Source organism: Euprymna scolopes, chromosome 13 (genome assembly GCF_053919585.1).
Source record: "Euprymna scolopes isolate OS-2025 chromosome 13, ASM5391958v1, whole genome shotgun sequence".
In the NCBI taxonomy this organism is placed as follows: domain Eukaryota; kingdom Metazoa; phylum Mollusca; class Cephalopoda; order Sepiida; family Sepiolidae; genus Euprymna; species Euprymna scolopes.
In genome coordinates this window covers 98,407,356-98,419,611 of record NC_136494.1, presented here as the reverse complement: position 1 = coordinate 98,419,611, position 12,256 = coordinate 98,407,356, and the positions used below count along the sequence as shown (strand labels likewise).

The 12,256-nt window shown below is 29.4% G+C and overlaps 1 protein-coding gene across 1 annotated transcript in view; it reads right to left on the bottom strand.

Moving 5' to 3' along the window:
* The window catches only part of LOC145292104 (serine/threonine-protein kinase Nek10-like), a 150,866-nt gene that overhangs the window by 41,959 nt on the left and 96,651 nt on the right, over positions 1-12,256 (bottom strand). Inside the window, exons 14-17 of the mRNA XM_080138192.1 lie at positions 9,190-9,338; positions 3,307-3,474; positions 2,776-2,949; positions 593-734 (exon numbers count right to left, since the gene is read on the bottom strand). Of these exons, the coding sequence (XP_079994318.1) occupies positions 593-734; positions 2,776-2,949; positions 3,307-3,474; positions 9,190-9,338 (633 nt within the window). The remainder of the gene's footprint in view (positions 1-592; positions 735-2,775; positions 2,950-3,306; positions 3,475-9,189; positions 9,339-12,256) is intronic.

The window sequence follows — 12,256 nt, the reverse complement described above, 5'->3', positions numbered from 1 at the left end:
GCCAACCCGACATCTGGCTTATCTTTAATCTGGCCCTTTTTGAACTCCAAATAATTTACTTGTCACCCGATGACAATTCGTTGGTTTCTCACGAGATGGGACTGAGACCTCTCGCCAAGCTCCATCCCACTCACCCTCAACCTAGGAAGCAAGGTTATCCGGTGTCGCCCGGCTTCGTTACATCTTAAGAAATTGAAATTCATGTAATCTGTCTTAATTGGTGTCTTATGACTATGAATCAATTTAATGTAATGAAATATTTGAATTTTCAAATGGGAGGTTATGTTCATATTATGCCACGTAAAAATCCTTTAAAATATTCCAAAAATAAACTGAAATTTGGAGAATATTTATTACTTAGGTAAAATTTCACAAAAAAATTGATATTGATGAACCACTATCATTGATAATGATGATGGTCGAATTGAATTAAAAACAGTTACTAGTTTATAACAACTAAAAGAAACTTAATGGAGCACACTGTCCTTCAGCAGGAAAATTGATACTGAACAGAACAGTTATGGATAGATAAAAGTTTTCATTGTTGAGAAAAAAAAACAGAAAGAAAAATAATATAAGAAATTTGTTTTACCTATTTGAAAGGTTTTATAATAGCGGACAATATTTTGATGCCGCAACTGTTCTCGGATGATATTCAGTTCGCTGATCATTTCTCCAAGACTGCTGCATCTTTCCACTTCATTCTTGCCAAACAATGGACTTTGGATATTAATCTTTTAAATAAAAATAAAAGAATTTAAATCAGAAAAACAAATGGTTTGAGAAGGAAGGAAAAGGAATTTTTTCTTCTCTCTATTCATATTTGGATTAGTATTTGTCTCATTTTGTTTTTTTTAATATATTCACAATATTTTGATCTGTTAATGTATCATTCTCAATTAAGTGACATGATATAAGTTGGTGGATGGCATTCTTCTGCTTCTGTGGTTGAAAACAGATAAAAATAGAAATCATTTTAATAGTTTCTGGAATCAAATGTTTAATGTCTGTGTTAAATGATATTAAAAAGTTTGATGTATACGCAAATGTTTGCTTATTTTATAAAAAATCTGTGTTGAATTGGTTTACTAAACTTACATTTTGAATTTATACTAACACTTTTATAATGGAGAAAACAAATCTTCATATTATCTATACATCTATAAAAGTGAAGGTATCAGTGTGTCAATTTTAAGTCTACAGACTCAAAATTTAATATACAGGGTATTGAAATTTGGGAAAATCTTTGTAATTGGTTTTTGGCCAGAAATTTGGCTGTTAAGGGGTCAAAGTTCAACGATTTGACCTTTGAGAACTCTACCAAACTCCTCCGTCAATTTTGGGTCTAAACACTTGAAATTTTAGATATAGGTTCCTTGGAGATGGATCTAACTTAATAGCTTGATTTGAGTCCCAAACAATAAATGTTAAGGGTCATAAAAAATTGACTGCTTTTTTTTTTTTGCTCAACATATACCTCCAAACACCCAGGCAACACCGGGCTGAAATGCTAGTATATATATATATATATATATATATATATATATATATATATATATATATAATTTGAGGTTGCTATTTTCCAAAGGTAGGGTAACCAGTGAAATATAACGAGGTTCATACAAGAATGCTCAATACAGAAGTAGAGCAGATTTAGAATTCCGTTTTCGAAAATAAGGGTTGTTGCCTGATGAGGTTCTCTAGTTGGTAAATACTAGTAGACCGAAACATGCTCATGACTGTGTAGCAATAAACTACTGCTTATGTAAACACAAATATATATATATATATATATACACACACAAATACACACTGGTCTCTATTATAGATTGGATATACTCATCTGTATGTAATAATTCTTAAAAATATATAAAATTTAAAAACATACATATCTTACATATTTTTTAAAAGTCTGTACATCAATTTTTATGCATGTTTGATAAATAAATTAAAAAGAATTAATACAATAGTATAAAAATGTTTTCATTTTGTTTAGAAGCACAAATCAGCCATAATACTTGACCTTTTTTTCTAAACAGGAATTCAATCCGGAATTTTCTTTCTATTTGCCAGTTTAAAAGTTTTAAAATCATTTTAAAAATGTCAAATAAGACAGATGTCAGTTATTTTTTAAATCATTAATAAAAGATTCAAATGGTTGGCAGAGTTGATTATATTGTGGCCATTTTTAATGTATTGATTAGAAAGTAATTTCTGGCAAGAATAAAATGTTCAAGACAAACGTTATTAGAATACATCCAACAATGCTTGCATTGTATTAAGAAACAAAAAAAAATGATGAAATATAAACAGCAGCTCCAATCTTTGGTTCTTTCTTATAAGGCATTCATAGCAAGAACGTGTCATATTATAAGACTGCAACAATCTTTCCTATGTGTCTCTGGTGTAAGATACTATATCCATGAACAGTTTCTATCTAAAGAACTTTTTATATGCGGAAAACATTACCTGTTGGCCATGAACTACAACAAGGTCATTGTCACATTTAATGTCAACAAATACTTGTATATACTGTCTCTCCACCCATAAGAAATTAAACTTTGTTCATTCCATTTAACACTTTCCATCCTCTAGGAATATTCTTCATCATCCAACAGGCAATCCATCTATCTCATTGAGCCTTATCCTCTAGTGCCTTTTGGCCCTGATAAGTAGTTATTTATTAATAGAAAATAAATAAACAGCAACAACAAACAGCATTGATACTCTGAAAATTGTCTTTTCCAGTCAAAAATAAAGAGTATAGACAAATACCTCTTTCATGGCCAAAAATGAATGCCCAGCTGTGGTCTTTTTCACTTTATAGACAGAACCAAATCCTCCACTGCCCAGCAACTCAAAAACTGCATAATCACCGATGTATTGGTCAGGCTCCTTGTTCTGGTCAGTTTCAAGAACATTAGTCTTGATCTCTTGGATAGTTTCAGGCTAGAAACAATTAAACAACATTTCGTTTCAGAATTTCTTTAGATGAGGATTGACAATTTGGATTATTCAGACTTTTTACCAAGTTATTCTTATTTACAATTAAAAAGTTTGAGATAAAAAAAACATAAATAATGAAAAATAATTAATTTCTACCTGTGTTATGGTCTCCTGATTCGTAGCTCTTAATTTTAGTAATTTAAAATATTTATACAACTAAAAATGTTCAAATTAAAGGCTTTACATTTTTATTTAAAGACTGAATCATATTGATCTTGGTCATAAGTTTAGAAGAGACCATTTTGTAAATCTTAAAAATGTAGAATTGAATTTTGGTATTTCATAAAAATATTTACTTACAGGAAGACTTGAAATCTTTTCTACCAAACGTTGATAATTGGCCAAGTGTTTGTTATAATGTCCGACGTCAATAAACATTTCATAAAGTTCAGAAGGAAATAAGCGTTTAAATAAGCGACGATTACGTTCCACGCTGAACAAAAAACGTAATGTGCGAAAGGAATTTTTCTGAAAAACAAAAACAAAAAAAATAAATAAAAATAAGCAATTGTTAGATATTGGATATATTTTCTGCAAAAAAAAAATAAATAAAAATAAACAATTGTTAGATATTGGATATATAAATCCACTAGTATATAAAATAGTTATTTGAGAATAGGAGGAAATGGAAACTGCTAAGTGTTCAGCAGGGGTCAACTTGGTGATCACAAGTTTAACAATGATGAACTGGAAATATAATAGACATCATATGGCTCAAATCAGAGAGAGGGTGTGATAGAGAATAGAGTTTGTTAAGAAGCACATAGCGCATGGATGTATAAAATGATATGGGTTATCAAAATATAATTAATTAGCAATTTTGATTGCGTCCTCTTTGTTTCCAACCATTGGTCAGTGATTTAGTGATTTGGAACAAAGATTGACTTCAGTATTGTCTTTGATCAATCTTGTGTTGAGTTAATACTTTTTGAAGGTAAGAAGTTTATTTATTGAGTGGTGTTTCCTCAGTTTCGAAAGATTATGAAGAAGCATATAGAAGAAAAACATGCAACGACCAAAGGTAAGCATACAATTTTTGAACGGGCAAAGCTATTAGTGTGTAAAAAGCATGCTTTAAAGCAAGTGACAGAGATTATCTGTGCACATTGAAAGTTCTGCTAATAAGAAGTAGTCTCGTTTTGGAATCTAACACCACATGGGGACAAGAGTACAAATTTGAGCGACAGCAGTACCTTTTTGCATTAAAACAATTTCTCAAAGGGAGATAACTCTGGTGCAATAATAAAAAAAGATTTGGTATTTCTTTATTATCATAGTGTCATGAAACAAAAACAAACAAAAAAAAAAAAACAGATGCTTCTATATTATACAAATGACAAAAATATTGAATTCCAAGTGAAACAAATGGTACCTATATAAGTATCATGTCTAGTAAATAGTAACATATCCAAAAATTATGAAAAACAATAAGGTAGAAAAATAATTAAAAATGAAAAAAGAGATTTGTGAAATGAAGCAAAATCACTTACTAGAAAAAAAGAGTTAAGTTGACAGGGGAGATAATTAAGTTCTGTTGCTTATGTCACGTGCCGAATGTAATTAAAAATGTTGGACGAAATTTATTGCCTCATATAAACTTTATCGAAAACAATTTTTCATCAATAATTATTTTCCTGCCTTATTGTTTCCCATAATGTTTGGATATGTTACTATTTGCGACATAACAATTACATAGGTACCATTTGCTTTACTTGAAACTTAATATTTTTTTCATTTATATAATATAGAAGCGCAAAAAAATAAAACATTTTTTAAATAGTGCAACTTTTAGAAATTTGAATATTTTGAAAACTTTAGGTGTCAGGAAAATGCTAAAATCATTTTTATGTCCTTTTGTTGGTGTTGTAAGTCCAATATTTTGCTAAAAATAGCTTCATCAGGATAGTTAGTCAGTTCGTAGTTTAAAAAAAAAAAAAAAAAAACTACGAACTGACTAACTACCCTGATGAGGCTATTTTTAGTGAAATATTCGACTTACAACACCAACAAAAGGACATAAAAATGATTTTATAATTTTCCTGACACCCAAAGTTTTCAAAATTTCAAATTTCTATTCAAAACAAGTGTCTTCAAATAGTGTGCAACTATTTTCTTAGTGCAACTTTTATTGTAAATACTCCAGTAATCAAATACTTATAATTTTAATACCAAACACGTTTTATTTTTTATTTATTATACAATTATAAGTGTTGCTTAAACTACAACAGCACAAAACGCTCACTATTATAACAATTTGGGTTCTTGCTGAACATTGTTTTCGATGCTTTGTAGGTTTCAGCATTTTCTATTTCCATAGTTTAACACATACATAATCAACATGGCTGAAAACCCAATGCTAATATATATTAAGTAAAATTTTTTAATTCACATAAAATAAAAACTACATGTCACTTATTAAAAAGCACAAATCTTCCAACTCCATTAGAAAATAATAAGGTACTTTTGTTCATAATTGGGTTTTTGTAAAAGTGGGAAACGGACTAAAATTCATTACAATTTCTCCACTTAAATTTGGCCACTAGTGCCCTGTTTATCACTTTGCTTTACAATGCCAATTAAACAAGAACACATTGTCCACTGTTGTGTTTTCAGTCTTATATTGTGATTATTTTCATCACTAGTTGAATATACAAATTCACCGCCATTTAAATTGGTTACAGCAGTTGTTGGTGTAAATTTGAACTGAATGAACCTTGTTAGTCCTGTAATCTTCTGCAAAAATATTTTTTTTCTTTGTTTTAACTAGTGATGAGACGATTCCAATATTTTTCCAGATTCCTATACAATTACCGATTCTGTACTAAATTCCCGATTCTGATTCTTTATAAATCTCTAAATATTAAACTATAAAATTATTTTTTCTCGATTGTCATAAAAAAAAAACATTAAATATGCATATATTTTCTATAACCTAAAAACAAACTTGGGAGGTGGGGATCTGTAAATTTTAGTTTCACTGGTAATTTAGAATCAATAAATATTTATTATTACTATCAACAGGGGAAAATTTCATTTTAAACAAAATCAAATAAAAAAAAAAATAAAAAAATTATTTTTGGCCTTGGAAAATATGCACAAATTTTTCTGATTCCGATACCCCCCCAAATTTTTTTTTCTGATTTCTGATTCCAATCAATCGTCCCAACACTAGTTTTAATTCTGACAATTTATTCAGAACTAACAAGAATCTCCAACATTACCTAAGAATGATTGGGGAACTGTGTCCACCTGTACACACAACTGAATTGTTATTGTATTGTTGCCATAAAAAAAATTATCCTCTACTCCCAAAAATTGTCTCCGTAAAATGAAGTGAAATTGATAAATAAACTTTTTGAAATTATACTTGATTTTATGCTACTACTTTTTGATTTTAATAAATAGTGCTTAAAACACATAACATAGAAAAGCACTGAATGCAGTAAGTGATATATGAAGGGATAGTTTTCTATTAGCAATATGAAATACTTATAATTTAGGCTCAGATTTGGTTTGGTTGTTTTGTTTTATGGCATATCAACCCTTTTCATGTTATTTAATGAAGAATTTGGTAATTTTTGGGGGACAAATTTATGCTTCAAGTTGTTTATATCTTCAAATATTTATTGATTGGCTTTGATTTGATTTTTTTGTAGATAAAAATTTTCTGTATAAAATGAAGTGAAGTCAATAAATGAACTTTTGGAAACTATGCTTGATTTTAATAACAGGCCACCCAGCCTTGCCTGGTCATAAAATATGCTTAAATATGATATTTTAATTTATACAGATTTTGTATTTATTATTATAATGCCGATTCTCTACTAATTATTATATTGTACCTAATATATAGAAGTGATTTCAAAAATTAAAAATAAATATGACTTGGGTGCCATCAACTGGAATCAAAACCAAAACATTCAGCTTTCAAGCAGTATTCGCTACCATCTGAGCTAAGACAACATGCATATGAAAGCTTTACAAATAGACTGACTTAAACATATAAATGTATATGTGCATGTGTAGAGGAGAAATTTAAATTGACTTACGCTTGCCAAGTTCTAATTTTTCAATTTTGACCTGTTAGTAGCTATTTCAATGGGTTAAAAGCCAAATCAAATTTGTTCCACATGTTCAAATTCCCTATTTATCAAGTTTCAAGTCTGTAGACCCAAAATTGACAGAGTAGTTTGGTAGAGATCGTTCTGCACACACACAAATTCACTTTTATTAGTGGCCTAACAATGCCACAGGGGAGACAATCAAAGCAGCAAAACTGAAGCTGGCTTGCAGGATACTACATATACAAATGTAGGAAAATTTGGGCATATTTTATTGGTTTGAAAATATAGGTTCTTTTTTACCAATTGTCATAAAATTTGAACCATAAAATAGTATTATAATCTTCAAAAAGCCTGCAAATTTTCATGTAGTTTCATCCTATAGAAGCAAAGACATGAGCATTTCAATATTCAATTTGGTTACCAGTATATATATATATATATATATATATATATATATATATATATATATATAGAGAGAGAGAGAGAGAGAGAGAGAGATCAAGAATGAGAGTTCATATAGAAACGTTGTTTTAATTTGAATAAAATAAAATATGCATCAAGTACGCTTGAAAGCCAAATCACAACGTAATATTAAGAAAATAAACAAATATTTTACTTGTAAAATATTTTTTTTATTTTCCGTATATTACGTTGTGATTTGGCATATTTTATTTTATATATATATATATAGATGTTATTTTATTTGGTTTTGCGATACGTTTTGAATGAATTCAATTATTTATACAAAAGTACATTTTTACCTAAATGTGAGTTGGGAATAATTTTCCCTTTGACCAATTTGGTACCCCCAAATGGGGAGCGGCATATATATTGTTTTTAAAATATAATTATATTTTAGAAACAATATATATATATTATATATATATATATATATATATATATATATATACACACACACACACCACTTTTGAGGCAATTTTATAAGTTCCAAATCTCGGCAACTATTGATCAGAATTTAACAAATGAAGGCTTGTTGGAAAGCTAATGATCTGAATTGTGTAGTAGGCTATATGACATTTGCCCTTAAAGTCATACATTAAAGGGATCATCCAGAGCCTATTTTTTGCACTTTTTTTACAGCCATAAAATGTTTCAATTATTTGTTTTCCTAGTTTTGCATATGAATTAAAAAATATCTGATATTTTCCCAATATTTTTTGGCCTTGATGAAGGGGAGATTAAAACTTTCAGCTATGGTTTCAAATGATCTGAAATAACAGCAAGGGGACATGATTCCAAATATTTCTCATATGTTATATCTCCCCTTTTTGGTTCTTATACATAAAGTAAATTTCACAGTGTATAAGTATCATTTGATACTGGAGATATTCATAATTGTACTCTATTTCCAAAAACCATAGCAGAAAGTTTTAGTCTCCCCTTCATCAAGAACAGAGGTTTTGGGGAAATAATATATATACAGATTTGTTTATTTCAATAAAAAACAAACAACATAGAAAAGCACTGAATGCAGCAAGTGATATATGAAAGGATATTTTTTCTATTAGCGATATGAAATATTTATAATTAAGACTCAAATTTTGGTTTAGTGTTTTTTTTTATGGCATATCAACCCTTTTTGGTTTATTTAATGCTGAATCTGGTAATTTTGAGAAAGATTTTGTTTTGAGTTGCTTATATCTTCAAATATTTATTCATGGTGTTTAGTTTGGTTGTTTTGCAGAGAAAAATTGTTTTCAGCTCGGCAGAACATGATTGACTTTTGAAAAAGTAAAAGATTCCATGAACAAAGCTACTTTCTTAGAAGTACACGCCTGTGGAACTCTGTCCCGTTTGCCTGTTTCACACCTGACTACAACCTGGATGTCTTCAAGTCTAATGTGAACAAATTCCTGATGAACTGCCTCCTTAAGACACTTTATTAGATCTCCAAAACTAACATACTGTACACACAATAACCCTTATCCCCGAGTGGCTTCTGGGCCTTGATAAGTGGTGACCACCTTGTAAAAAAAAAACCAAAACAAAAAAAAAACAATAATGCCAATATTTGGTACATTAAAGTCAAGAAGCTGATATCTTCAGACAGCCTGATCTGGTAGCATTAAAGAAGACTCAAAAGACGATGATGACTTACCTGTAATGTCTCAATGGCTTTTGCTTCTTTTTTGTGAATAAAAGGTCGAGGTAAAATGAGTTGGCCCAAAATGTAGATGCCATTGTCTTGGACAATTTGGTGAGCATTTGTATCATTTAGCACAAGTTCAGTGAGAGCAGCACAGCAAGCTAGAAATGAAATATTCAATAATTGTTTGGGATGTAGGAATGATTACTAGGGCTAGGACAGCAGTATATTCTTTTCATGTGTGTATCCGTTGACATTTTATATGCTTTTAAATAGAGTTATGTGGTTTTCGGTTGTCTGTGTCGGATATATACTCGAGAATCCAAACAAGGATAAGAATATTCTGTTGTCATAGCCCTAATGATTACGTATCATGAATAAACAACTCATATGCATTGAAAGTGAATGTAAAACTTTTTTTGTATAAATGATTAAAAGATTAACTTTTGTGATAAACTTTAATCCCACCATAACTAAAATTACTTTTTCTCCTGCACCTGTTTTGAGACATTACACTACTTTTGGATATGCCTACCAAAGTTCATCCAAAAATTTTGTCTTTAAATTTATAACTATTTGTTCCTACTTACTATTGATGGGACGATTCCAATGTTTTTCTCAATTCTGATACAATTACTGATTCCGATTTTTGACAAATCTCTAAACATTTAGCAATAAAGTTGTTATTTTTTTCTCGATTACCGTAAGAACAGATGTTAAATATGCATATATTTTCTCAAACGTAAAAACACCTTTCTTGTAGGCGACCTATAGATTTTTATTTTACTGATAGTTTAAAATCAATAAATATTGATTATTTTATTATTACTACCAGCAGTGGGAGATTTTGTTTTAAGCAAAATCAAATAAAAAAAGACAATTTAATGAATCATTTTTTGCATCAGAAAATAGACACACATTTTTCCGATTCCGATACCCCTAAAGTACTGATTTTTTCAATTCCCGATTCTAATTTATCGATCCAACACTACTATTTACCTAAATGCATTTACTATTGCTAAAATTAAAAAAGGAACTATTTTTTATGCTTTAACATAATTATTGATAATACTTCATTAGATGTATTCTCACATTTGTATGAAACATTTTGTCCAGTGGGTAGTCTGTCATGCTTAAGTTTTAAATAGCAAATGAAGACATTGAATGGACACATCTTCAGAATATTACTTTCTGTATATTGATATTTTTGCTTTGACTTGTTATATAATTGAATTGACTTATATTTATTGTGTTTATTTGCTTTCCCACCAAAGCAAATTAGGCACAAGGCCGATTTTTAATGTGAGGAGTGAAGGGGAAATGGGGATCAACTCCCCGGGGAGTAGGGGAGCTGGATAGAGATAATTGGTATGAAGGGTTGCCCCTACATTGACCAAGGTCTTATCTGTGAGGTTGCCCCCACATAGCATCCCTGCTTGCAGTATCTGCCGAAACAGATATTACACTTTGATCTTGGCCCGAAGGCCACGAACAACAGAAAAAAAAAAAACTAAAAAAAAACAAAACATTTATGCTCCTTCAAACTTAAACAGTAAAGAATAATTTAGCTATAACATAATTATTGGTAATTTATTATATATATTCGAATATATTTGTCCATTTGTTCGTCTGTCATGCTTAAGCAAATGTTTAAGACTCAGATTTGGTTTGTTTTACAGCATATCAAACCTTTTCAGTTTATTTAATGCTGAATCTGGTAATTTTGAGCAAGATTTTATGTTTCGAGTTGTTTATATCTTCAAATATTTATTCGTGGTTTTTAGTTTGGTTGTTTTGTAAAGAAAAATTGTTTTTGGTTTTCCAGAACATGATTGACTTTTGCAAAGAAAAAAAAAAAAAAATTTGTAAAGAACAAATAAAAAAGTAAGAACGTAAAAAAATAAAGCAAAGAACAAACTTTTACATTGGATGTGAAATGAAAAGCATATTCTTAAATACTTTTGGTAATGTTTATTACATTCTTCTGCAAACGTCTTAAAAGTTTTTCCTTTGTTTTTATTACTAAAGTAATCTTACTGCAATTTATTCAGAACATATATTTAATCTTCTACATCTATACCTAGCCCCTTTAATTCTTTAATATTAAATGATAACAATAATAAAAACAAACAAAATAAATGAACGCTTCAATTTTAATGAAAATTTCAATATTTATTCAATCTATCAGTTCATAGACTATTAAATATGCTACTAAAACTCTATGACTCTTGTTTGTTATCTGCAGTGGGACAAACTGATATACCTTTTTCAGGAGTAATGGACTTATGTAGAGACAGACATAGTTACATCTAACATGGGTAGAGATTCATGGCAGTTATCAACCCTAGAATCATGTGTACTTCAGTGCTTATTCAAATTGGCACTTATGGTGGTGTTTAAAATTAAAGAAATGTCTGTATGATGTATGTACCAGCCACAAAACGAAAATGAAAAATTCCAAAACTCATGTAATTTGATTAAGTAGATTTTTTTTATCAAGTATTTTTTTTTTTTTTAATTTAAGAAAATCAAATTATACTCCGTTTTAATTAGGGTGAAAAAAATGAAATCAACAAATCAGTGACCAAGGGTAGACAACCCTAATGTATGTGGAAACTTCAAATAATCCCCGATTACCTCCCCTTATTATGTTTAGAAAAATATGGCCTCGGCTGTCACTTATCGTAAAAAAAACGGCAAATTTGTTTTTCATAAATAAAAAAAATTTACCTGATCAATTTTTGTGATTTTTGGAATATAAAATCTTTATTCCATGACAAGTAGCTCCAATATAAAAGTTTTTCTTCATTTTTGTTTATCAATATAGGTGTCAATATTATATAGTCAGGTGGGAGATATATATTATAAAATGTGTCATATGTTGTATGTGAATATATATTCCATAATGATGTACATATTTAATAGTTGGGTTTTAATCTGTATATTCATGTACGTGTAAATACGTGTATGCATATATGTCGTATCATTTAGTTGATCGTTTAGTGTGTATATTTTAACATTTATGCAACAGTTCTAACAGGAAACAATTGACGTGGATGTATCGACACAGTTGTAGACA